This window comes from Heterodontus francisci, chromosome 13 (genome assembly GCF_036365525.1).
Source record: "Heterodontus francisci isolate sHetFra1 chromosome 13, sHetFra1.hap1, whole genome shotgun sequence".
NCBI lineage: Eukaryota > Metazoa > Chordata > Chondrichthyes > Heterodontiformes > Heterodontidae > Heterodontus > Heterodontus francisci.
This window is the reverse complement of record NC_090383.1, coordinates 56,426,861-56,452,592: the sequence shown is the minus strand read 5'-3', so window position 1 is coordinate 56,452,592 and position 25,732 is coordinate 56,426,861. Positions and strand designations below refer to the sequence as shown.

Here is a 25,732-nt window from a genome sequence, read left to right as displayed (position 1 = left end):
CTTTGTTTCTGTCTGTACAGATGATGCCTGACCGGCTGAGTATTTCCAGCACTTATTGTTTTTATTTCAGATTTCCAGCATCTGCGGTATTTTGCTTTTATTTTGCTTTTATTTTATGGTTTTGATGATTTTCAGATTCTCTCTCTCTCTCCAAAGAGCTACTTTTTAAGGTAAAAATGTTGCCTCTGTTGGGAGACGCAGCGCCCCTTCCCTGTGGTGACCAACAGTGGCCCAGGATGTGACTATTTCACATCTTCTTTGTTTCAGAAGAACCCATACTGTTCAAAATGTCTCTTGATGGGTTCAGGTTGGGTATAATTGAGACCTCTGAGCTTGGAATGTATCCTTTTGCCCTTACCAGACAGTAAGACAGTTTGAATATACAGGGCTAGGTCATTTGACTGTCAGCAGCCATTTTGCAGCACATTATCCATTTTTTAAAGGAAAATCCAATTTTATTCCTGACTCTTTGGTTTGGGTTTTGTATTTCAATTGCTGCATGGCATGAGACCATGACCGAGGTAATTCAACAGCCTAGATGGCTGCTATGATTGAGCACCAATGATGGGGCAAAGGGATTGGAAGATGCAAAAGAGGTAAGAGTTTGGAGGAATACAGAGTTCTCAAGAGGGTAGTATGACCGAAGGAAGTTAGAGATATGAGGGACAAGGCAGCGGAGGGATTTGAATACGAGGATGAGAATTTTAATTTTGGAGCCCTGGATTGGCCAACAAGCACAAGGTTGATAGGTGAGAACTTGATGGGGCATAGGGTTACAGGTAGTAGAGATTTGAATGAGCTGAGGTTTATGTAGGGTAGACGATGGCAGACTGGTTCAGAGAACACTTGAATAGTCGAGCCTGGAAATAAAGGATGAGGGTTTTGGTGGCAAATGAGGTGAGGCAGGGCTGGAAATGGCGATGATGCAAGTATGCTGGAGGGGATATGGGGTAGGAAGCTCAATTTGTGGTCAAATAGGATGCTGATGTTGTGAACAGTTGGCTTCAACTTGAGACAGTGGCAGGGCAGGGGAATGGAATTGGGTCAAGAGCTGGTAAGGCAGACCTGGGTGCCATCAATGTACATGTGAAACAAGGACTGGAATTTTATGGCCCTCAAACGAATAGGTTGGTGGCAGGGTGGGTAAAATTGAATGGGGGGGGGGGGGAAGAGGGGGGTGGGGGGCAGTTCATGACCCCCTCCCACCCCTCCTACAATTTTACACTGGGTGGCGGCGGAGGTGAGAAATAGCCCGCCCACCCCAGGCCAATCAAGACGCTTAAGTGGTCAATTAACTGGCATTTAAGGGCCTCCTCTCCCCCGCTGTGGGTATTTTACGCTCAGGAGCCAAACGGCAAAGGCCTCAAAATCCCGCCTGGTTAAACCAGGCGACCTTGTTGCAGGCTGGGGGCAGGACCCTCCTGATAGGGCACACTGTGCCCCTCGAAGGACCGCCCCTGAAGTCCCACCGCCCCCAATGCACAACACTCCCCCACACCACCACCAACTGACTCCCCTTGCCTCGCCGGGCCTAGCTGATTGTCCCCAGCAAGGCACTAAAAACGTACCTTTTTTCCAGGGCCGTCCTTCCTGTTGCCTCCGATGGCTGGGTGTAGTCCCAGCAGTGGCTACCACTGCCGGTGGTGCTGCTGGAATTAAGATCTGCTGGCCCACTGACTGGCCGGCAGCTCCATTAGGCGGGACTTCTGCCTCAAGGAGATGGAAGGCCCGCCTAAGACCAATTAAAGACCTGGGGAGCAAAAAATCCCGGCCTTGCTCCCCAGGCCCGACGGAGGCAGGCTTGACACCGGCTTTTCGGCCAGTGGGCGGCGCCTCCCGCCGAATGTAAAATTCCAACTATGGTGTTTGCATTCAGTGATGTCACTGAGGGGCAGCATGTAGATGAGGACAAGTAAGGGGCCAAGGATTGATCCTTAGTGGACTCCAGAGATAATGGTCTGGGGATGAAAAGAGATTACAGGAAATGCTGTGGCTATTTTTGGATAGGTAATGGTGGAAACAAGCCAGGATAATGTCATTCAGTTGTACAATGCAGAGGATGGTGTGGTTAACTGGTTAAAGGTTGCACAGAGGTAGAGAATGACGAGGAGGGCGAATGCATCAGGGTCCCAGTCACATAGTATGTATGACTTTGATTTGAGCCATTTTAGAGCTAGGGCCGGGCAGAACCCTGACTGGGGAGATTCAAACATGGAATTGTGGGAATGATGGCATGAATTTGGGAGGCAACAACATGCTCAAGAATTTAAGAGGAAAGGTAGATTGGGAATGGAGTAGTAGAATCAAGGGTGGATTTTTGTGGAGGATGTGATGACGGCAATTTTGAAAAGGAGAGGCAACCATTTACACGTCAATTAGCATCAGGGCCAGAAAGGGAAACTAGGTGTTTAGCAGTTGGTGGGAATGGGGTCAAGCGAGCATGAGCTGGGTCTCATGAATAAGAGAAGCTCGGAGAGGGCATGAGGGGTGATGGGCGACGAGCTGGAGGAAGATATATGTTCAGGGAAGGAATATGGCACCGGCAGCTTAACAGATGTCAGTCTTAGTGACAGAGAAGTCTGTGAGCTCCTTGCACTTGTTGTTGAAGGTTAGGGTGTAAGGGCCAGGAGGGAGGTGTTTAAGGTGATAGTTTGTAGTAATTTGGAGGAAAGCAACCAGGTATTATATGTGCATTCCAGGATGATCCTAGAGTAGTGAGTAGTTTTGGTAGAGAAGAGCAAAGGCCCTGGTCTAGCCAGATCTGGCAATGAATGTTGAAACCAATTGTGCTCCAGGTATGTTCAGGTACAATAATTAAACTTGTTCCAGTCATGGCAGAACTAAGCCTTGACACCTCCCAATGTTCCCTGTCACTTGTAGTTATGTAATCTTCTAGGAGAGACAAAAAATATGTAGAAAACAAACCCTAGGCCCATTCAGAGAAAAGAAAAGCAGGGAATTCTTCTCTCACTTCTGAAGACAATCAAAACAAGTTCCAGCAGACCACTGTGACTGTTAGGTATATTCTCAACATCCAACTTATCTTTTGTATGCAGTGATATTAGCCAGAGCAATGAACCCCTTCAGCTCCTTTTTTGAACTGATACAGCAAATCTACACTCTGCAAATATGTCTCTGTGTGCCTTGCACCTATTCTCAACCTGGATATTGCTGCCCATAAAATGAATCAGGTTACTTGGCAGTATCAACAGCTGTAAACACAGTTTCTGATTAAAAGCATCACTCGATATTTTTTAACCTGCTTCAGCTCCAGTGTTGCTTTAATTGTCCCCTTTTTGGCATTCCAGTAACAATGTGGTTCTTTGGGGAAGTTTTTCTTCAGTTTGCCCATTGCCATGACTACCTAGGGTCTTTGTTCCTGTTGAGGTCTTTTTTTTGAAGGAGGCGGTAGTGGGCGGGTCTATACTGAACTCCCTTTCAGTGCTTTGCTGAGTCATGCAAAGGCTTTTGACTTCAGGGGATGGGTGGTTCCCTTTTTCTCTGATTGTGGGGGAGGATTCTTTGTTAATCCCCTCCTTTGTTCTCTGGGATACTCCTGCCTGCAGGTAGGTGTGCAGACTCTACTGCACTGCCCTGTGGCAATTTGACTAGGGGAGGCATCACCCTCATGGTTTCTGTGCCCCCTAGAGCTCTCCCTTTGCCTCTGCAGGTTTCTGTAAATGCTGTTAACAACTCTGGTGGGGTGCTTCTTGTGCCTGCATTTACATAGAATGTGGGGTCTAACCTTTCACATTTTTCAGGGTTGGCTGACTGTAGGGGTTTTCATCCGGGATTCCTCCCGGACTTCCTTTATCTTGATCTCTTGGACACTTTTTCCCGTTCCGTCTAAACTATTGCCAGCCTTGTGCCTGCTTGTCCCCTTTTGTTCTTAGCGGGGGTCCCTTACAGTTCACCAGCCCTCTGCTGGAGGGTCCTCCTAACACCGGTAGAGGACTTAGGGGCGCAGGTTTCACTGTAGGTTGGGATTTCCCCTCAACCTGGCACATGTGATACTGCAGTACTCCACCACATCTTTGTGAAGTTTTGGCCAGTCAAACTGCTGTCTTATACAGGCTTTAGTCTTTCGCATACCAGCATGTACAGCCACTGCAATCTCGTGGGCCCTTCTTAATATTTCCCTCTGTGGCACCACTAACTGGTGAACTACTGTCCACTCCTTGCCCTCAGGTCTGTGAGGAGAACTCCATTTCCTCATCAGTACCTCATTCTTTAAATAGTAGCAATCAGGGACTCCCTCATCTTCACTTTCAGACTGGGCAGCCTGTGCTAGCTACTGCAATACTGGGTCGGTTTGCTGAGCCTCAGCTAGGGAAAATCCATTTAATTCATTCTCTGGGTCTCCCAACTTTCCAAAGGAAGTCTCGGACAGACAGACCTCATGGTCATCTGCCTGCAGTGCCAATGCAGTCTCCTCTGGGGGAACTGGTTTGATCATGGCCTGATCCACTGCACGTTCAGCGAAACTGCAGGGGACTGTCTCCTGCTACAGTCCTGTCTCTGACCTCCTGTGATCTTTCTTTCACTACTGGTGGGGCTACCACCTTCACCCCCGCCAGATCATTACCTAGGAGCAGGTCAACCCCGTCCACAGGCAAACTAGAGACAATTATTACCGTCACCGGTCCCATAAATAGGTCGCACTCCAGGTGCACCCATTGTACAGGTACAGGCATACACCGCCCTCCAATACCATTCACCACCATTTTAGTGTTCACTGCACTCTCTGGGGGAAAGGTCAGGCCTTTTCCCAGTAAAAGGGATATAGTGACTCCTGAGAATTATTATGGGCTTGCTTGCCCCACTCGAGGAGTATGGGGTTACTTTCCCTTCAGACACAAAACCCTGATAACCCTCAGGAATCCTATTACATTTTCCTGCACTTGCAGCCACAAGCTTCCTGGGTCTTACTCTTACTGCAGTTAAAACCACAGCTTGTTCTGCTGTGCTTTCCATCAGGACCAGTCTTTACTGAGTGGGTGTGCCCTGATTAACCCTATAGGTTTTCCCTTTAGTTTCCAGCAGTTAGCTTTTAAATGCCCTGCTTTATTACAATGGAAACACACAGGTCTCCGGGTCTCACTCTTGCTCACAGCACCTTCCTTTTTGGCTGGAGGAGGGGCCCCTGTGTCTCCTGCTTTCCTTTCTCTCCCATGACTGCCTGGGTGGATATCACCTTCCCACCCTTTGTCCTTTTCAGATTTGTGGGGGTGATTAGGAAAGGTTCTCCCCTGGGAAACCGACTTATAAATTAAAGCAAACTCATCAGCTAGAACAGCCGCTTGGCGGGTTCTCTGAACCCTCTGCTCCTCTACATGGGTCTTGAGTGGGAGAGAGTTTTTAAATTCCTCTAACAGAATTACTTCTCAGAGATTCTCTTACCTGAGCTATACTTTAAGAGCCCTCAGCCACTGGTCAAAAGCTGCTTACTTCTTTCAAACTCCAGATATGTTTGATTAGCGTGCTTCTTGAGGGTTCTAAACTTTTGGCGATAGGCTTCAGGTACTAATTCATATGCCCCAAAGATAGAATTTTTGGTCAGTTCATAATTTGATGAACTCTCATCTGGTAACAGTGAATAAACCTCATGGATTTTTCCTCTTAACTTGCTTTGTAGTAAAAGAGACCAGGTCTCAGCTGGCCATTTTAGCTGCCTTGCCAGTTTCTCAAAAGACACAAAAGATGACTCCACATCTTCCTCATTGAATTTTGCAATTAGTTGAGCGAGTTTTAGCAATTTTGTACCCAGTCCTGAATTATGCTCCTCCATATTGGCTATGCTTTCACTGGGGTTACTCTGTCACCCCCTAGTTAACTCAAGCTGCTTTAGCTCTCTTTTTTCGCATTCTTTCTGGAATATTCTTTCACTCTCCTTCTCTCTCTCTCTTCACGTTCCTTCTGGTAGGCTCGCTCTTTCTTCCTCTCTTTTTCCTCAAATTCAAGTTTCCTCTGTTCCAATTGTATCTTTGTTAACAATACTCTGTCTGGGTCTGCTTCTAACCCTGTTTCTGCTTCTTCAGATTCAAGGGAAAAATGGTTGGCCACCAGTCTTAGGAGTTCAGACTTCCTGGCCTTGCCAATTACAGTGATCCCACACTGCTCAGCCATTTTCCTCAACTCCTCCATAGACAGTGCTTTTAACTCATCCAAAGTTACTTCACCCTGGCTTGGGGAGCTACTAGCTTCAGTTGCAGACATGTTAGTATTCAAGCACACACAACCACAAGAAAACCTGTATTGAAATCTTGCTCTTTTTTGATCGGTAACAATTTGGCTTCCCACTTCCAATTTCTCGTTTGGCTGTGGGTCAATTCCAGACACTAGCACCCAAATTCCTGTTACGATCCAGGTGAGAAAGGTGTTTAGGGGTCCCTCTCAGCATTCACCTGGTCTTACTGTAACAGGGCTTGATTTTTCAACACACAGTGTTTTGAACTCCCCCTTGGTGAATCCTTGTTCACTGCTTTCCAATTATAAGGCAAAGAAATGAGCACAAACAGGCTTTCTTAGGTTTAAAGAAGAAAAGTGAAATTTTATTAAACTTAAACTCTAATTCAGTCGACGCCTATGGATACATGATGCACCCACGCTAGCATGCATACGCGATACGCACAGGTAAATAGAGGCAGAAAAGAGCAGAAGAAAAATAAAGTGGAAAGGATTGAGGCAATATTTGAAAGTTTATTACGGTTCTTTGAGCTCACTGTAGAGTCCTTTTGTAGGTTGATCTTGCTTTCCGTTGGGGCCCAGTATTCTTCTGAAACCTTGTTCATTGTAGGAGACTTTTCTCTCTTGGGGTCCATGTGTCTTCAGTGGGATTCAGTTCCGTGAGAAAGAGGTGGGAGCAAACAGGAGGGGAAGAGGTCTTTTCAACCCAGGAGCACATAGCTTTCTTCCAGTTCAAACATTGTCTCTACAATTTAAAACTTCCCACGTTGGCCAGTGGGGTAGTCACGTGACTAGTATAACCATTTCTGGCTGTGTGTAATGGGTGGGTCAGGGAATGGTCCTTTGTCTGTTAATATGCAAAAATGCCCTTCCAGCCAGGGGCTTGCCAACCCCTTGTAATAGGCCTTCTTTTCTTCCCAGCAGCAATTTGAAATTTAAAGTCTATGTGGTGAAATTAATGTGCCTCATTCTTGGCAGGTGGGGGCCCACATGACAAGAGTCAACATGGTTTTATGAAAGAAAAATGATATCTGACAAATCTAAGTGCTCTGTTAGCACTTCCTTAATAATGGATTCCAGCATTTTCCCAATGCCTGATGTCAGGCTAACTGGCCTGTAGTTCCTTGGTTTCTCTCTCTCTCCTTTCTTGAATAGCGGTGTTACATGTTCTGCCTTCTCGCCCACTGGCATTGTTTCAGAATCTAGGGAAGTTTGAAAGATCATAACCAGTGCATCCACTATCTTTCCAGCCACCTCTTTTAGATGTAGGCCATCAGGTCCAGGGAATTTGTCAGCTTTAAGTTCCATTAGTCTTTCAAGTAGTTTTTCCCTTTACTAATATTACTTACTTTAAGCTCCTCAATCTCATTAAACCCTGGTTCTCCACTATTTCTACATTTGAATTTGAGGATGTTACAAAAGAAAAGTGGCACTCCCCATCTGTATAAAGATTTGGACAAAGTTCCACATGAAAGATTTGTAATTCAAATAAAAGCCACAGGAATCCAGGGTAAACCATGGAACTGGATAAGAAGCTGGTTAAGGAAAGAAGAGTAAGAGGCGTGATAGCAGAATGGGAGGGGTTAATGAATTACAACAGACCTGAGAGGATTTTTTTTAAGTGAGTAAAATGGAACTGGATGCAGAGGCCAATTCTAAAAGATTGTAAAATTTCTAGGTGACTGTTATGACCAGGTGAGAAAGGTGTCTAGGGGTCTTTTACTGTCTTCACCTGGTCTTATTGTAACAGGATTTAATTTTAAACACAGTGTTTTGAGCTCCCTCTTTGTAAATCCTTGTTCACAGATTTCCAATTATAAGGCAAAGAAATGAGCACAAACAGGCCTTCTTAGGTTTAAAGAAGAAACGTGAAATTGATGAAATCTTAAACTCTAATTCCATTAGCACCTATGCCTGCACACGCGATACACACGTGCAAATAGGAACAGAAAAGAGCAGAAGAAAAATAAAATGGACAGGTTTTGAGGCAGTCTCTAAAGGGGGTTTCTTGTTACTGCTTCAGTGTTGCCAGCTCGCCATAGAGTCCTTGATTGTAGACAGCTCTTACTTTTTGTTGGGGCCCAGTATTCTTCTTAAACCTTGTTCACTGTGGGAGACTTTTCTCTCTTGGTGTTCATATGTCTTCAATGGTTTCCAAAGCTGGCGAGAGCTAGATGAGAGCAGACAGGAGAGAGGTGTTCTCAGTCCAGGAGCTAACAGCCTTCTGATTACAAATTACTTGCTGGAAGCTCAAATTCAAAAAACTCCAACAGTCAGTCATGTGACCAGACTGGCCTGACAACGTTTGTTTGTATATTCGGCCATCTTAGTAGTTAACCTGGAATGCTTTCCACCTTCAATGTCTGGTAATCAAAAGTCCATTGTGGATTAAATTGGAGCAGGGAATAGCCCCTTTGTTCTTTGAAGTACTGTCTGTGGCTATGCTAATGTCTTTCTCCAACCAAAGTCTCCAATTGTTTTTTAAAGTAAGTTCTTTCTTCACCATCAGCAGTTTAAAATCAATATTCATGTGGCAAAATTAATTTTCCTCATTCTTGGCAGGTGAGGGTTTCCCTGACAGTGACACTTTAAAAAGCTCAGGAGAAACATATGGTGCAGTTAATGACTTGCAGAAGGATTTTACATATTGAGTGTACAACTGCTGATTAATGAAGAGAGTAGAATTAGCACATAAAAAAGACAAATCTCAGGACATCCCAAAGCATTTTACAGCCAATTAAGTACTTTTGAAGTGTATTTACAGTTTGCACACAGTGGCTGGGATTTTCTCTGGGCTTTGGAGACAGGCTGGGAGGCAGAAGCATGGCATTTGGAAGGTGTCAGGAGGGAAGCCCAATGTGTTCCTGCTGCAAGGGGATATTCCCCAGTGACAGGAACGGCAATGGCTCGGCTGCCTATCAACTAGAGGTGGTGGGCAATTAATTGGCCTATTGACAGCCATATACCACCAGGCTGCCGGCATTTTACTGGTGTTGAAATGGCCCTCCGCCGTGTTGAGGTGGCCTCCCAGCAGCTTCCTTGGGTGGGGGGGGGGGGGGGGGGGCTGGCTTTCCTGAGGCACTATGGATCAAGGAAGGGCCCCACAGCCCCGCGTCACCACTGGAGGGTTCACTCCCGATTGCTGAGGCCTGCCTGCCTGGCCCTGACACATCAATACATCTGTGATCAGCCCTGCAAGGGTGCCTCAAGATGGAAGTGCCCTCTCCTCCTTGTAGCCTCAACAGCGGCACCTCTATTGGTTGCATTGCTGAGGCAGTACAGCAGGAGAGCAGCTGGCCCTCTGATTGGGCTAGCAGCCTGGAGAGGCAGGTCACTGTCCTTAATTGGACTGTGGTCCCAGCAGCCTTTTAAAATTTTCACCGCAGTCCCGCCTGGGGCCTGTATTTGGTTCCAACATCAGGGTTCACGCATTTAAGATCCCAGACTATAATGTGATAATGACCAGATGATTTGTTCTTTCAAAGTGATTCCTGACAACGCTGGCCACCACTGACATCATCAGGCTGCGCCGCGGTGCGCACATGCGCAGACTGTCTCCTGCTCTCTGCGCATACGCTGCGTTCCGGCTTGCCAGGACTGGTTAGCGCATGCGCCGATGACGTCATCGCGTGACGTGTGCATCTTCGGGCAATGCGCCTGGTCGGCCTCTGCGCATGCGCTTTATGTAACGCCAACGGATATTCACGCATGCGTCAAACTTCGGAGCGAGTTTCTGAAAGTGGAAGGAGGAGCGGTTTTGTCGGGCATTTTCTCGCAATTATTTAGTCATTTTGAAGATTTCAGTCTGCTTGATTTTTATCAGAAAGAGGAGATTGCTCCAAGGTAAGTTGCTCTGAAAACATTTCCATTGTCTGGGGCACTGCACGTGCTCCAGTCCACTGCACTGCACTAAAACCCTTTCCATTGTCTGGGGCTGTGTGCAGGCAGTAAATGTGCTCCAGTCCCTGCTGTAATTGGCTCTGAAAACATTTCCATTGTCTGGGGCACTACATGTGCTCCAGTCCCTGTTGTAAGTTGCTCTGAAAACATTTCCATTGTCTGGGGCACTACATGTGCTCCAGTCCCTGTTGTAAGTTATTCTGAAAACATTTCCATTGTCTGGGGCACTGCATGTGCTCCAGTCCACTGCACTGCACTAAAATTCTTTCCATTGTCTGGGGCTGTGTGCAGGCAGTACATGTGCTCCAGTCCCTGTTGTAAGTTGCTCTGTTCCTGCACCCATCAGAGCAGTGCACATGGACACACAGCCACCTGTTTCCCCATCCGCCCTTGAAACAACCATGCAGAGCCTTGTGAGACTCCGCAATTGCCAGCTGCTGCCTGTCAAGCAGAGAGGGCGTCCAAAAGCGGTCAAACACTTGGGGAACATTCAGCAGAAGAGACTGAGCACTAAAAGAAACAAACATGCCGTGTCCAGTGGTAGCACAAATGTGAATGCTCTCGTTGTGTACACAACTGGTGAGGTGGGAGTGCAGCCACACCTTTCTCCATCCTCAATGTTGCTTTAAGGCAAAGGTAGATAAGAGCGAAAGAAATGGAAGGTGATGCTGATAGTAGTAGGCTGGATTAAATGGGAGCGGATGGGAAGGCGCAGGAGTAGCATAACCACTAGCAGGGAACAGCTGGGCTAAATGGCCTGCTTTATGTTCATAGTACAAAAGAAATGTGCTTCTTTTTCCAGCACTCTCACATCATTCATGTTTTCCGAGAGCAGCATTGAACCAACACGAGATAGAGGCAGTAACATCATCCTGACTCCTACAGCTGAGGTGGGTACGAAGTGATTAATTAGCGGTGTTATCAGTACATGCCTTTACTGCAGGACATAAAGCATGCTCAACAGTAATTTCATTGGAGGGAGGAAGCTCTGACACTGAAGTTCTTTCCTTATTTCTTTTCATGTAAAACATGCTGTCGAGAAAACAATCCTTGAGACTTAAGGTCAGCATTCAAGCAACGAAGGCAACTGGATCAAGCTGCGGAGCTTGTCGTGATGTGGAAAGGAACCTTGCATTTATGGATGAAGTGGGACGCTCATTGGGATGCGTTTGGGGAACATTCACCAAGAATAGACTGAGCTCAGACTCTGGTGACTTTGCCTTCTTCACATGGACAATACAGTAGTGGAATAGAGAGCCACGCGTTCATTCACCACAAGGCTCTCCGGGAACAATCTCTTCAGTTCTGCATAGCAGAGACTCGGCCTGTCTGTCTCACGGGAATGCTGGCTACTCAGCACTTGTGTATCCATGCACAGCAGTGCCTCGAATGCTTAATGTACTTAATAAAATTTCTCAATAATTAAACCTGGAATTGTTGAGGTTTTTGATGCTATTTTCCCGACTTTGCAACTGCACTTCAGATATTCAACTGTGGTGTGGTCCTTGTGGGGGGGAGCGGGGTTGTGAGGGGGAGGTGGGAGGTGGGGGAGAGAGGGGGAGGTGGAGGGTGGGGGAGAGAGTGGGGGGTGGGGGAGAGAGGGGGAGGTGGGTGGTTGGGGGAGAGGGGGGTTGGGGAGGAGATGGAGGGGGGAGTTGGAGGGGAGGGAGGGGTTGGAGGAGGGAGAGGGGAGAGAGGGGTTGGAGGGGGGAGGAGGGGAGGGAGGGGAGAGGGGGGAGAGGAGGGGAAAGGGGGGTTGGAGGAGAGAGGGGGATGGGGGGGGGGGGGAGAGGGGAGAGGGGGGTGTAGTGGAAGGGAGTAAAATTCAGAAGTTCCTGAAGAGGGGGATGCATAAGGCAGGGACCAGACAGTTGCAATGCCTGAAGTACAGCTGAGAAGTAGGGGAGAAAGCGGCTGGATGGGGGATCTGCAGCTAGAGGGAACAGCTGGATGGAGAGGGCTGGAAACGAGAGGCCGTAGAGAGCCACGGGAAGCGAGCGGCTGAAGACCTTGGTATCATCAGTTGCGGGGACTGGCCGGTGCGTCTTTTGCTGTTGCAAGTTTATGGCGCATGCGCAGAAAAATGCACTCCTCCTCCCCCGCTGCTGTCTCCGGCCGCCCCACTTCCCTCCGTCACCGGCCCGTTCGCTCGTCCACTCGCCGGCCGTTCCGCTACCCCCCCACTTCCCCGGCCCGCTCGTTCGCTCTCTCATTCCGCCACTGTGTGCTGCCATGTGTTTGTTCGGTTGCTTCCGTGTGATTATTTGAGCAGCGCCATCTTTAGTCCTGGCAGCTGCCTAAAGTCGCAGACTGTGACGTTTTAGTCACAGCAGCGCCACCTAGCGGTAGCGTTGTCAGCAAATGCAGCCTTGTTTATTTAGAGATACAGCACTGAAACAGGCCCTTCGGCCCACCGAGTCTGTGCCGACCATCAACCACCCATTTATACTAATCCTACATTAATCCCATTACCCTCTCACATCTCCACCTTCCCTCAATTCCCCTACCACCTACCTATATACTCGGGGCAATTTATAACCTATCGACCTGCAAGTCTTTGGCTGTGGTAGGAAACCGGAGTACCCGGCGAAAACCCACGCAGTCACTGGGAGAACTTGCAAACTTTGCACAGGCAGTACCCAGAATCGAACCCGGGTCACTGGAGCTGTGAGGCTGCGGTGCTAACCAGTGCGCCACTGTGCCACACTGTGTTCTTTTTAGTGATGTTGATTAAGGGCCAGGACACCAGTTGTAACTCCACTACTCTTCTTCAAATTATTACCATGGGATCTTTCACATCTACATTAGAGACAGACAGTACCTTGGTTTAACATCTCATCCAAAAGACAGCATCACCAACAATACAGCACTGGAGTGTCAGCCTAGATTTTTATGTTCACGTCCCTGCAGTAGGACTTGAACCCACAATCTTCTTACCTGGAGATAAGAGTGCTCTAATTGAGCCATGGCTATGACTAACCAGGGGCAATAATAGATGTACCACTTTCAGTGTTGAAATACTACAGAAAAACAATTCAAAAAACAAATGGAACGTTGGGATGCATTGCCAGAACAGTGGTGTATAAATTGGGTTATGATATGATTTTATAATGCACAGTTCTGACCCTGGAATACTGTGCAAAGTTGGTTACCACACTTCATTGGAAATGTTGCAGAAAAGTGCAACGAGAATGATTCCAAGTTTAAAGGGAATATGTTAATAGAAAAAAATTAGCTAAGTTCTATATTATTAAAAGGTTGAGGGGGTTTCAATGAATTGTGTGTAGTGTTAAATGGCATACATTAAACAGACGGCACAGTGGTGCAGTGGTTAGCACTGCAGCCTCACAGCTCCAATGACCCAGGTTCAGTTCTGGATACTGCCTGTGCAGAGTTTGCATGTTCTCCCTGTGACCGCATGGGTTTCTGCCAGGTGCTCTGGTTTCCTCCCACAGCCAAAGACTTGCAGGTTGATAGGTAAATTGCCCCTAGTGTAGGTAGTTGGTAGGAGATTGGTGGGGATGTGGTAGGGAATATGGGATTAATGTAGTATTAGTATAAATGGATGGTTGTTGGTCGGCACAGACTCAGTGGGCCAAAGGGCCTGTTTCAGTGCTGTATCTCTAAATAAAATAAAAATGAACCCAATTTACAACTAAGGTGAGTCAAGCCAGTATGACCACAGGATTTAAATTAGTTAAATAAAATTTTACAACAGATGCTAGATTTGTATGATCTGCCAGGTAAGGTAGTAGATGTAAAGGTATTAGAGTGTTCAAAATGCACTTGGTGTTCGGCTGGTTGAGTTGGAGTGTTAGAGAGCGCTGGTTTTGTGAACTACATGGCATTTTTGCACCTTTGACTTTTCCTTATTGGAGAGTTAAGGTACTACTAGCTTTGATAATCTGCATGGCCTTTTCTTATGCTAACTCATGTATAGATTTCAACAATGCACATCCATTGCAATAATAAGGTTACATGAAACTCTGGTACTGCCTTATTCTGGTTGGTTGGTTTGAGCATTTATTTATAAATAATCAATGATGTAATAAATGGTTTTCAATGCTCTGTAGTACAAACCTAAGGAGCATAGTTTTTTTAATACAAAGCCTGCAAACGAATAGATGAAAAAACTTACGGAACATATACAATATTTATAATTTATAAACCGGAAGTTAAGACATCTCAAAATTATTGCACTTGCATTCAATTTCATTTTTTCCTCTTACAGACAATGTTCAGTTACTACTCAGTTACTACTCTGGAATTACTTCTCTTGTAACAGAAAAGCCCATCCAAAACTTCGGACTTTTTGTCAAAATTAATTTACAGTAACATTTTGTTACTTTGTAAATGTACATAACCAAGATCACTTGCAGTAAACAGTTGCCTAAATATTAACATTTGTTACACTGAAACATTACATTTTATAGTAAAGTTGAAGTAGACAGTTAGCCAGTATATTCTCGTATTTACAGGTGACGTTGAAGCTGCTTAGGCAGCAGGCGTGATTGGTAATATGCTACAAAGTTCCAGTTTGTTTGTACATATTACATGCACACAAAGCATTCCATTATAATAAGCACACTGAAAGAGCGCAAAAAATCCTCTATAACTTCCAGAAGAAACTAAAGCAAATAAGATAGACAGCCTCTTGAATAGACTAGTGCAACATACTGCAATATTAGAAGTACTTTGAAAGGTCCATCACATATCTTACAGTTCTATGGTACGTTTTCCACAATGGATTTTAGGGATGCAAATGAAGTTCAAATGATTCAATGTATTGGCAATTTGAAGGATTTCCTTCATTTTGCAAGTATTAAATATTCACACATCATTGATGGAATGATCAGTGTGCAGTACAAATAATCATAAGCTGCTTATGCAAGAGACATTGTTGTGGTCTGTTATGTGTGATTTAGTTTCCATTTTTCCCTTCTCCAGCTGCCATCTTTTCCTTGTCTAGCTAAGATGAGGAGGGGTACAAACTCCCTCAAGAACATGTTGCCACTATTTCTTTTACAACCCTTGAGAGTTGGCTAGCAATCACACATCCCAATTTAGTCAGGAGGGCTAAACAACATATGCCTGGGGCCCGAGGCTTGGCTACCTGTAACAACTTGGGGACTATGGCCGGAATTTAACAGCGATAGCTGAAGTCCCGCCGCTGGGGCTGAAAGCGGGAGGTGACCCTGCTTCAGCCGGCGGCAGGACCCGGGGGGCATATTGCCAGCAGTGGTCGATTAAGTGGCCACCGCCCCAGTTAAGAAAAGCGGCTCAGCAGCGCCAATGCTAGTGGTGGCCAGTGCTGAGGCTGCAGCTGTGAGGAGAAGGCGCCTCAATGGTTGAGGCACCCTCAAAGATGGTAAGTGGGGCTGGGGGTAGCCAAGGTCTGTTGGGTCGGTGCTGGGAGGTGGGTCACTGAGGGCAGGCGGTGCCGTTGCCATGAAGGCAGCCATAGCTGCCGGAGTGGAGGAGGGTGGGTGGTTCGTGGGCCCTCTGTAGGCCAGGGAGTGCTGTCCTCAAAGTCCACTGGGAGGTCTCCAGGTTTCATTGGACGGGTTCACCATGTGGTGACGGCCCCTCCCCCCACGGACATGGGCAAAAAATGAGGAGGTAGAAAGTGGGCCTTAATTGGCCACTAATGTGTCTCATTTGGGCTATTAGTGGGCGGCCGATCTGCCACCTTTCCCTCCACTGGCAAAATGGCATGGTGGTGGAAATATGTCAGGCACTCATCCAACGCCTTCCCATGCCACTTTGCCAGCCTTCCTACCTCCCAGTCCATTGCCAAAGGCCTGGAAAAATTCAAGCCTAGGTTTCTATTGACACGTGTCTTATTCCGTCAAGTTCACCTAGATGACTAGTTAAATCTATAATTTAGCTTGTGCAAAGTATTTTTATATCTAACTTCACAAAATTAATTTTTAATATCAGTGCTGTTTGGTGAGATGTTCTTGTCTTGTTATTTATAAGTGGCCCTTGGCAATGAATGATACTCAGGTAAGTGAGCCATGAAGACATAAAAGTCAGACACTCCTGGAATGAGTCTTCTGCACATTGTCACATTGATACCAACCTTTGATCTGTTAGCAGGAAACTCACTTCCAGTGTGACCAGTCAGGTGGTTTCACATTAACCTTTCCCAAATGTGATGGCTTACTTCAGTATGTTACTCCAGTCAAAGATCTGCTAAAATATACTCAAATACTGGACTGCTGGTATTCAATAATTCAACTACTTTCGTTATCAATAACATTGTGATGGTTCAGTCAACTGGTATAGCGTTTATTGTAGGGCAGTTATGAGTAATCAGTTGGTGCCCTCCTGTAGTGAGACACCCCCATAGTGTATCACCAACCTGAAAACTCAGTGAGGGAATGGTAAAAATCCCACTTAACATCTCTCAATCGCTTCCATTTAAAAACCAAGAGGGAAAAAAAACATTCATGAATTTGCAATTCGAGTGTCACTAATGCAGGCAGTAATCTTGAAAAACTCTTTACTGCATTGCTACTGTTCTATATTTTCTGCCCAGTATCACATGCTAGGAGACAGGTAAACAAATAAGTTACTGTTTGGATGTGGGGAAAATGATTAATTTTGTATTTTTGTAAATTATTTACCAACCTCAAATTCAGCTAGTTTTAAATGCAGGCTGGAAAAGCATCACCTTACTGCTGTTCATCACAACTACTGTTTTGATGTAAAAAAAGTGCCTTAATCAGCCTGCTACAGGGCTGGAGAAACACATAGCTTCACCTTCCCTTTCAAAGGAGTTTTGCATTCCATGACTTGCCTTCACTTACATCCCCAATAGAGACCTGGCTATGAATTTCTTTAGCAGTTTTTGCCATTCCCATTTAAAGTAGCAAGTGCCTGACGATGGCTGAAATGTTTTAGTCTTTTTTTTGTAATTTGCATCAATGAAACATGCTATCATGAGTTCAAGTAATATTTCAACAATATTTGTTACTCTCAGACTACGATGCAGTTCTATCCTCTAGTAAGATTTGTACTAATATGTAAACCATCTTTGATGAAAATAATGACTTCAGACCAGTACTGTTTTTCAATCCAGACAGAATATTCAAAGATGTCATACCAAGCATAAAATTGCATGGAAAGTACCTGTCTCAGTGTAAACATTAAGGCCACAGCAATACAGCATACAAGAAAGGGCCGATGTTCTCTAAAACAAAATGGCGATTTTCAAACCCAACAGATTCGCTAAGACAGCTAGATCTGATGCTTTAAAAATGTTAAACCTCCAAATGCCTCGTGTTATTAGCTCATGAGGTAATGTCACTGTAATAACGACAGTAACAGGTCTCTCTTCCCAATTCAGAATCAAAGACTTAACAGTGGAGCATTCAGTATAGAGCACCGGTTCCATCAATTCTTAATTTTTTACAGGAACGTTCTTCGAGGGAGCTGTCTGGCCAAAGGTCAACCCGGAGGTGCTACCTTCTTGGGCTACTTTCTCCCACTGAGCGAGGTTTTCCCTAAAAACAGAATGACACAAATTTTAAAATGCTTTCCTACAGTATCAAGAGGATAATCTTACCATCTTATTTATTGAAATTCAACATTTTAAAATCATTTATGCTTATTAATCGACAATGGCAGTGCTCAGAACTGAACTCTTACTGCTTCACTTGCAACCAGCAGTGGAATGATGAACCTAAATCAGAATATGTCCTTGGATGAGATGGGATACAGAACTGCACTGGAAGAATATTCACAAATCCTAACATCAAAAAACAAAAGCTTTCTGCACCAACGTAACTTTGCTATTTTCTGAACTGTGCATCCTTGCAGCTTATCCAAGTCAGTTTACCTAAATGTTGTGCATTTATATCTATTAGAACTGGACTGAGACTACTGAAATTAATTCCAAGAGATGGAGTCCAAAGTAATTTGGATGCAAGTTACCTCCAGTTCCTTGAATTGAACTTAGTGAAAACTTCTCTTCTACCAATACTTTAAATAATCAAAATATTCAATGGGCCTAGTATCATAGAACAATATATCACAGAGGAAGGTCATTCAGCCCATCATACTAGCTCTTTGAAAGCTATTCAATTAGTCCCACTTCTCTGCTCTTTCCCCATTGCTCTACAATTTGCTTCCTTTAAAGTATTATACAATTCGCTTTTGAAAGTTATTATTGAATCTGGTTGCACCACGCATCATGCAATGCATTCCAAAACATAACAGCTCAATGTTTAAATATTTTTCCCCTCTTTTGCCAATTTCCTTAGATCAGTATCCTCTGATTACTGACCTTCTCACTTTCTCTATGAGAACAGGTCATAATTTTAAATATCTATCAAATCTCCCCTTAACCTTCTCTGCTCTAAGGAGAACAACCCCAGTTTCTCCATGATAGCGGGGTTTTTCATTCCTGGTAGCACTCTAATAAATCTCCTCTGGGCTCTCTCTAAGGCTCGACATCCATTCTAAAGTGTGGTGCCCAGAATTGGCCACAATACTCCAGCTGAGGCCTTATCAATATTTCACAAAGGCACAACATAGCATGCTTTCGAACTCTATCCCTCGATTTATAAAACCAAAGATCCTGTCTGCCTTTTAACAGCATTCCAAACTTGCTCTGCCACCTCTATTGATGACACTTCCGAGGCTGCAGAGCTGCTGGCTCTCTGATTAGGCTGGCAGCTTGGAGAGGCTGGCCGCTGTCCTTAATTGGCCACCGTCGGTAAAACTGCTGCCACAGTCCTGCCGTCCACCCGCGTTGGTTCAAGACCTGAATTTATGCATGTTGTTGGGACTCATGGCTTGCTGCTAAAATCCTGGCCTATCTATTTAGTCATACAGGGAGCTCTGGCTTTGGATGTCCTTCCTTTACTCCTAGTGGGAATATGTCTAGTCCGTACCTGAACAAACTTCTCTTTGATGGCTTCCCATTGTTTATTTACTGTTTTACCTGCTAATTTTTGACTCTAATCCACCTTGTGCCAAATCATTTTTCAACTCATTGAAATTAACTCTCCTTCAGTTGACTATTTTCACATTTGATTTTTCCTTGTCCTTTTCCATAACTACTCTAAACCTAACCATATTGTGATCACTGTTTCCTAAATGCTTCCAATGAAGAATGCTTCTTTTTTCCCTTCTCTATCTTTCCTGAATACATTGCAGCCAGGAATAGTGAGTGCCCATTCCTCCCCTTGTTTGAAACTGGTCTCTGTTTTTTGCCACAATAACATATCCCAAGTGGCTACTTGTGCCTGTAGCTCACCTACCTTATTTACCATGCTCCATGTATTTACACACATGAACTCCAAACATATCTTGAGCCTGGAGAATTCGTGCACCACTTGCCTCTTCCTAGCCTGCCAGATGGCCAACCATTTACTATCCTTCTGAACTCTCTGTGGCTGTGTGGTGACCACCTCCTGGAAATTCTCAGCCTCCAATATGCCCTGTGGTGTCTCCAGCCACTCAAGCTTAGAAACCTAGAGCTCGAGTAGTTAGAGGCACTTGCTGCACCTGTAGTTATCATGGCCACATAAAGCATCATGGAGTTCCCACATGGCATTGGGACTGCAGGCAATGGATCTCATTCATCCCATTATTTTATTGAGTTTTATATATATCTCTTATGTTATATACATGTTTTAGTTTAGTATCCTCTTAACTCTTATTGATGTATAGCCATTTTTATTAAATGCAATTTTGATACCTTTAAAGTCAGTATTTTCGACTTCATTTTATCCCCTTAGATCTATTCACAGAATCACAAAATTATTACAGTACAGAAGGAGGACATTTTGGCCCATCGTGTCTGCACTGGCTCTCTGAAAGAGCAATTTGCTTAGTGCCATTCCCCTGCCTTCTCCCCGTAACCGTGCATTCTTCCTTTTCAGCTAACAGTCCAATTCTCTTTCGAATACTTCAATTGAACCTGCCTCCACAACACTCTAAGGCAGCACATTCCAGACCTCAATCACTTGCTGCGTGAAAAAGTTTCTCGTCATGTCGCTTTTGCTTCTCTTACCCACTACTTTAAATCTGTGCCCTCTCATTCTTGATCCTTTCACAAGTGGGAACAGTTTCTCCCTATCTACTCTGTCCAGACCCCTCATGATTTTGAATACCTTTATCAAATCACCTCTCAGCCTTCTCTTCTCCCAGGAAAACAGTCCCAACCTCTTCAATCTATCTTCATAACTGAAGTTCCTCATCCCTGGAACCATTCTCGTGAATCTTTTCTGTACTCTCTCCAATGCCCTCACATCTTTTCTAAAGTGTGGCGCCCAGAACTGGACACAATACTCCAGCTGAGGCCGAACTAGTGTCTTATACAAGTTCAACATAACTTCCTTGCTCCTGTACTCTATGCCCCTATTAACAAAGCCCAAGATACGGTATGCTTTATTAACTGCTCTCTCAACCTGTCCTGCCACCTTCAATGACTTGTGCACATATACATCAAGGTCCCTCTGCTCCTGCACTCCCTTTCGAATTGTACCCTTTATTTTATATTGTCTCTCCATGTTCTTCCTACCAAAATGAATCACTTCATATTTCTCTGCATTGAACTTCATCTGCCACCTGTCTGCCCGTTCCACCAACTTGTCTATGCCCTTTTGCAGTTCTATACTACCCTCCTCACAGTTCACAATGCTTCCAAGTTTTGTATCATCCGCAAACTTTGAAATTGTGCCTTGTACGCCAAGGTCCAGGTCATTGATATATGCCAGGAAAAGCAAGTGTCCCAACACTGACCCACTGACTCCCAGGAAACTCCACTACACACCTTCCTCCAGCTCGAAAAACATCCATTAACCACTACTCTGTTTCCTGTCACTCAGCCAATTCCATATCCATGTTGCTATCGTCCCTTTTATTCATGAGCTATAAGTTTGCTCACAAGTATGCTGTGTGGCACTGTATCAAATGTCTTTTGAAAGTCCATGTACACCACATCAACTGCATTGCCCTCATCAACCCTCTCTGTTACCTCCTCAAAAAACTCCAGAAAGTTAGTTAAACATGATTTTCCCTTAAGAAATCTATGCTTGTTTTCTTTAATTAACCCACATTTGTACATGTGACTGTTAATTTTGTCCTGAATTATTCTTTCTCCAAGTTTCCCCAGCACCGAAGTTAAACTGATTGGCCTGATTGGCTTATCTTTACACTCCCTTTTGAACAAGGGTGTAACGTTTGCAATTCTCCAGTCCTCTGGCACCACCCCCGAGTCTAAGGAAGACTGAAAAATTATTGCCAGTGCCGTCGCGATTTCCACCCTCACTTCCCTCAGTATCCTTGGATGCAACTCATCCGGTCCTGGTTCTTTATCCACTTTAAATACAGACAGCCTATCTAATACATCCTCCTTATCAATTTTAAACCCTTCTAGTGTCTGAATTACCTCCTCTTTCACTATTGCCTGGGTTGCATCTTCTTCCTTGGTAAAGACAGATGCAAAGTGTTCATTTAATATCTCGGCTATGCCCTGTGCCTCCATGCATAAATCCCCTTTATGGTCCCTAATTGGCCTAACTCCTCCTTTTACCACCCTTTTACTATTTATCTGTCTATAGAAAACTTTGGGATTCCCCTTACTGTTAGCTGCCAGTCTCTTTTCATGCTCTCGCTTTGCTTTTCTTATTCGCTTTTTCACTTCCCATCTACCTTCTATATTCAGCCTGGTTCTCAATAGTATTTTTGACCTGGTATCTGTCATACGCACACTTTTTCTTCTTTATCTTAATCTCCACCTCTTTTGTCATCTAGGGAGCTCTGGATTTGTTTACCCTACCTTTCCCCTTTGAGCGAACATACCATGTCTGTGTCTGAACTATCTCTTCTTTGAAGGTAGCCCATTGTTTAGCAACTGTTTATATTGCCAACCTTTGACTCTAATTTATTTGTCCCAGCTCCATTTTTAACCCATTGAAGTTGGCCTTCCCCCAGTTAATTATTCTTACCCAGAATTGCTCTTTGTCCTTTTACATCGTCAGCCTACACCTTACGATACAACGATCACTGTCCCCTAAAGGATCTCCTACTGATACTTGATCCACTTGGCCCACCTCACTCCTAAGAACCAGGTCTAGCAGTGCCTCCTTTCTCGGAATGGAAACATACTGATGTAGAAAATTTTCATCAGTACACCCGAGGAACTCTTGCCCCTCACTGCTATTATTATCCCAGTCTATGTTTGGATAATTAAAGTCCCCCATTATAACTACCCTATAATTTTTGTACCTCTCTGAAATTTCTTCGCAAATTTGTTCCTCCATGTCCTTCCCACTAGCTGGCGGCCTATAGACAACACTGAGCAATGTAGTTTAGTTTAGTTTAGTTTAGAGATACAGCACTGAAACAGGCCCTTCGGCCCACCGAGTCTGTGCCGACCATCAACCACCCATTTACTAATCCTACACTAATTCCATATTCCTACCACATCCCCACCTGTCCCTATATTTCCCTACCACCTACCTATACTTGGGGCAATTTATAATGGCCAATTTACTTATCAGCCTGCAAGACTTTTGGTATGTGGGAGGAAACCGGAGCACCCGGAGGAAACCCACGCAGACACAGGGAGAACTTGCAAACTCCACACAGGTAGTATCCAGAATTGAACCCGGGTCGCTGGAGCTGTGAGGCTGCGGTGCTAACCACTAAGCCACTGTGCCGCCCCAATGTAATTGCACTTTTTTTGTTCCTTAGCTCTAGGCAAATTGATTTTGTCCTTGACCCCTCTGGGACATCCTTTTTCTCCAGCACTACAAAGCTCTCCCTAACCAATATCGCCACCCCTCCCCCCTTTTTCCCCTTTCCTATCTTTCCTGAACACCTTGTATCCAAGAATATTCAATACCCAGTCTTGCCCTTCTTTGAGCCAGGTCTCTGTTATAGCCACAACATCATATTTCCACATGTCAATCTGCACCTGTACCTCACCAACCTTATTAACAACACTCTGTGCATTCACATATATGCACATTAACTCTGATTTAGACTTTATTACTTTCTCCCTTACTCTGACCCCACCTATTTATGTGTTATTTATGTCACCCAGTATTCTGTGCACCTTGGTATTTCTCTCTGATATTTCCTCCTGGTTCCCACACCCCTTCCAAGTTAGTTTAAACCCTCCCCAATTGTACTAGCAAATTGCCCGGCAAATAAATTTGTCCCAGCTCTATTCATGTACAACCCGTCTGGCCTGTATAGGTCCCACCTTCTCCAGAACTGGTCCCAGTGTCCCAGGAATCTAAAGCCCTCCCTCCTGCAGCATTAAATTACTACTATTTATATATTTACTCATTTACTGTTACCCCTTGGTTTAAATTACTTAGCACCTCCCCACAACCAAGTTCCCACTCTCACCAAATTCACAATTTAAAGTTCTTCATTCTGTTTGTTTCACCAAGCTCTGTGCCCAAGCCCATTTAAAATCTCTAAATTGTTTGATGATTACAGCAGAACCTAGACAGTGAACCAAGACATGTAAGAATGTTTGAATTTACTGGAAAAATAATCTGCAGTCCAGATAGTTTAAAAAAAATCTAAAATGTTTGCGCTACATACTGCTGGTTCCTTTTGTGGTGAGAACTGACAAATCAAACTGTTCTCAATTTCCTCCATAGCTTATGTAATTGAGATGAATATAATCCAACTTAAAGTTGGAAGCTAAAACCTCAATTAAAAAGTGGAGTTCATTGTCTGAAATACAAAAACGTTAAAAGTAATATTAAAGAAATTTGTACAGCACCAATAATGCATAGAACTCCATGAATGGATATACATCATGCTGGACTGCCAAATGGATTGACTGTTTCAAGCTGATTGAATAGTGTTTTTAAGTGTGTTAAACAAATATATTTTAAGGATTTAGATAATTGTTAAGATAGTAATTTAAGACATAAGGATAGATATTGAATTGTTGCTGGATAAATTTCATAAACTTGCTATAAATTTCCAAATCTTAGTATCATGCATCAGCCCTCGAAGACAATGGGCTGAATTTTCCCAGTCCGTTGGTGATGAGCTGGCAAAATGGCAGGGAAGGCAGCGGGAGGGAGGTCCGACACCTTCCCGCTGCCGTGCCATATTGCCAGTAGCAGAATAGTTGGTGCCACCTATTGGATGGCCAATTGAGCCACTTAAATGGCCAATTAAGGGCCACTTCACACCTCTGCAGGCATTTTGCCCGCATCAGGCAGGCCCACTGCCATGTGTGGAGACCGCCCAGTGAAACCTGGCAGCCTCCCAACAGGCTCCTGGGGAAGGGCTCCCTCCTTTATTGGCACTCCATGACACATGGAGAGGCCCCCCAGGGGCAATGGGCCGTCACCAGTGCTCCAATACCCCTACCCACCCCTCCCCCACCAAGTTGCCAGGGCCCAGCTTCTCCAAACCTACCTCACCAATCTTTGAGGGCACCCCGCCATTAAGGAGCCTTCTCCCTGGAGTTGCAGCCTCAGGATTAGCCAACATTAGTGGTGGCACTGTTGACCTGCAAGCCCTTTGATCAGGCCGGCAGTTCTTAGAGGCGGGCTGTTGCCCTTAAATTGAGGGCGGCCCCAGTGATGACCTGTTAATTGGCCGCTGCCGGCAATATGTCACCGCAGGTCCTGCCTCTTGCTGAAGTGGAGTTGCCTCTCGCTTTTGGCTGTGGCGTTGGGACTTGCTGGTATGTGGCAAAATTCTTGTTGCCTTTGTCTAATCCAGAGTTGCCCAATAGAAATTGCTGCCACAGGTGTGGTTACAGCCTCATGTACTAATTTTAGTAGAGAACACCTTAAATATACTCGCACAATGTAATAAATGTACGTCATGTATATATTTACTTAAAAAACATCCACTGCTATTCCATGACCAAGGAAGTAAAGCTCTCACAAGGGTCAACACACCCTTTCCATCTTACCATTTTTACCAGGGTTGGGGCCGACCATGACTCATGGCCCTCCTGCCTTGGGCGCTATGGCGTTGGAAGGATGAATGAGAACGGGCAGAGACTGCTTGAGTTGTGTACCTATCATAACCTCTGCATCACCAACTCGTTCTTTCACACTAAACCCTGTCACCAGGTTTCATGGAGGCACCCAAGATCACGTCGTTGGCACCAGCTAGACCTCATTGTCACAAGGCGAGCCGCCTTAAACAGTGTTCAAATCACACGCAGCTTCCACAGTGCGGACTGCGACACCGACCACTCCCTGGTGTGCAGCAAGGTTAGACTCAGACCAAAGAAGTTGCATCATTCCAAGCAGAAGGGCCACCCGCGCATCAACACGAGCAGAATTTCTCACCCACAGCTGTTACAAAAATTTCTAAATTCACTTGTAACAGCCCTTCAAAACACTCCCACAGGGGATGCTGAGACCAAGTGGGCCCACATCAGAGACGCCATCTATGAGTCAGCTTTGACCACCTACGGCAAAAGTGCGAAGAGAAATGCAGACTGGTTTCAATCTCATAATGAAGAGCTGGAACCTGTCATAGCCGCTAAGCGCATTGCACTTTTGAACTACAAGAAAGCCCCCAGCGATTTAACATCCGCAGCACTTAAAGCAGCCAGAAGTACTGCACAAAGAACAGCTAGGCGTTGCGCAAACGACTACTGGCAACACCTATGCAGTCATATTCAGCTGGCCTC

The 25,732-nt window shown here is 45.0% G+C and overlaps 1 protein-coding gene across 1 annotated transcript in view; it reads right to left on the bottom strand.

Annotated features, from left to right (window-relative positions):
* Nucleotides 1-14,083: 14,083 nt before the first annotated feature.
* pde10a (phosphodiesterase 10A) overlaps nucleotides 14,084-25,732 on the bottom strand; it is a 565,280-nt gene continuing 553,631 nt past the window's right edge. The window contains exon 23 of the mRNA XM_068044845.1: nucleotides 14,084-17,594. Coding sequence (XP_067900946.1) covers nucleotides 17,492-17,594 — 103 coding nt within the window. The 3' untranslated portion in view covers nucleotides 14,084-17,491. The remainder of the gene's footprint in view (nucleotides 17,595-25,732) is intronic.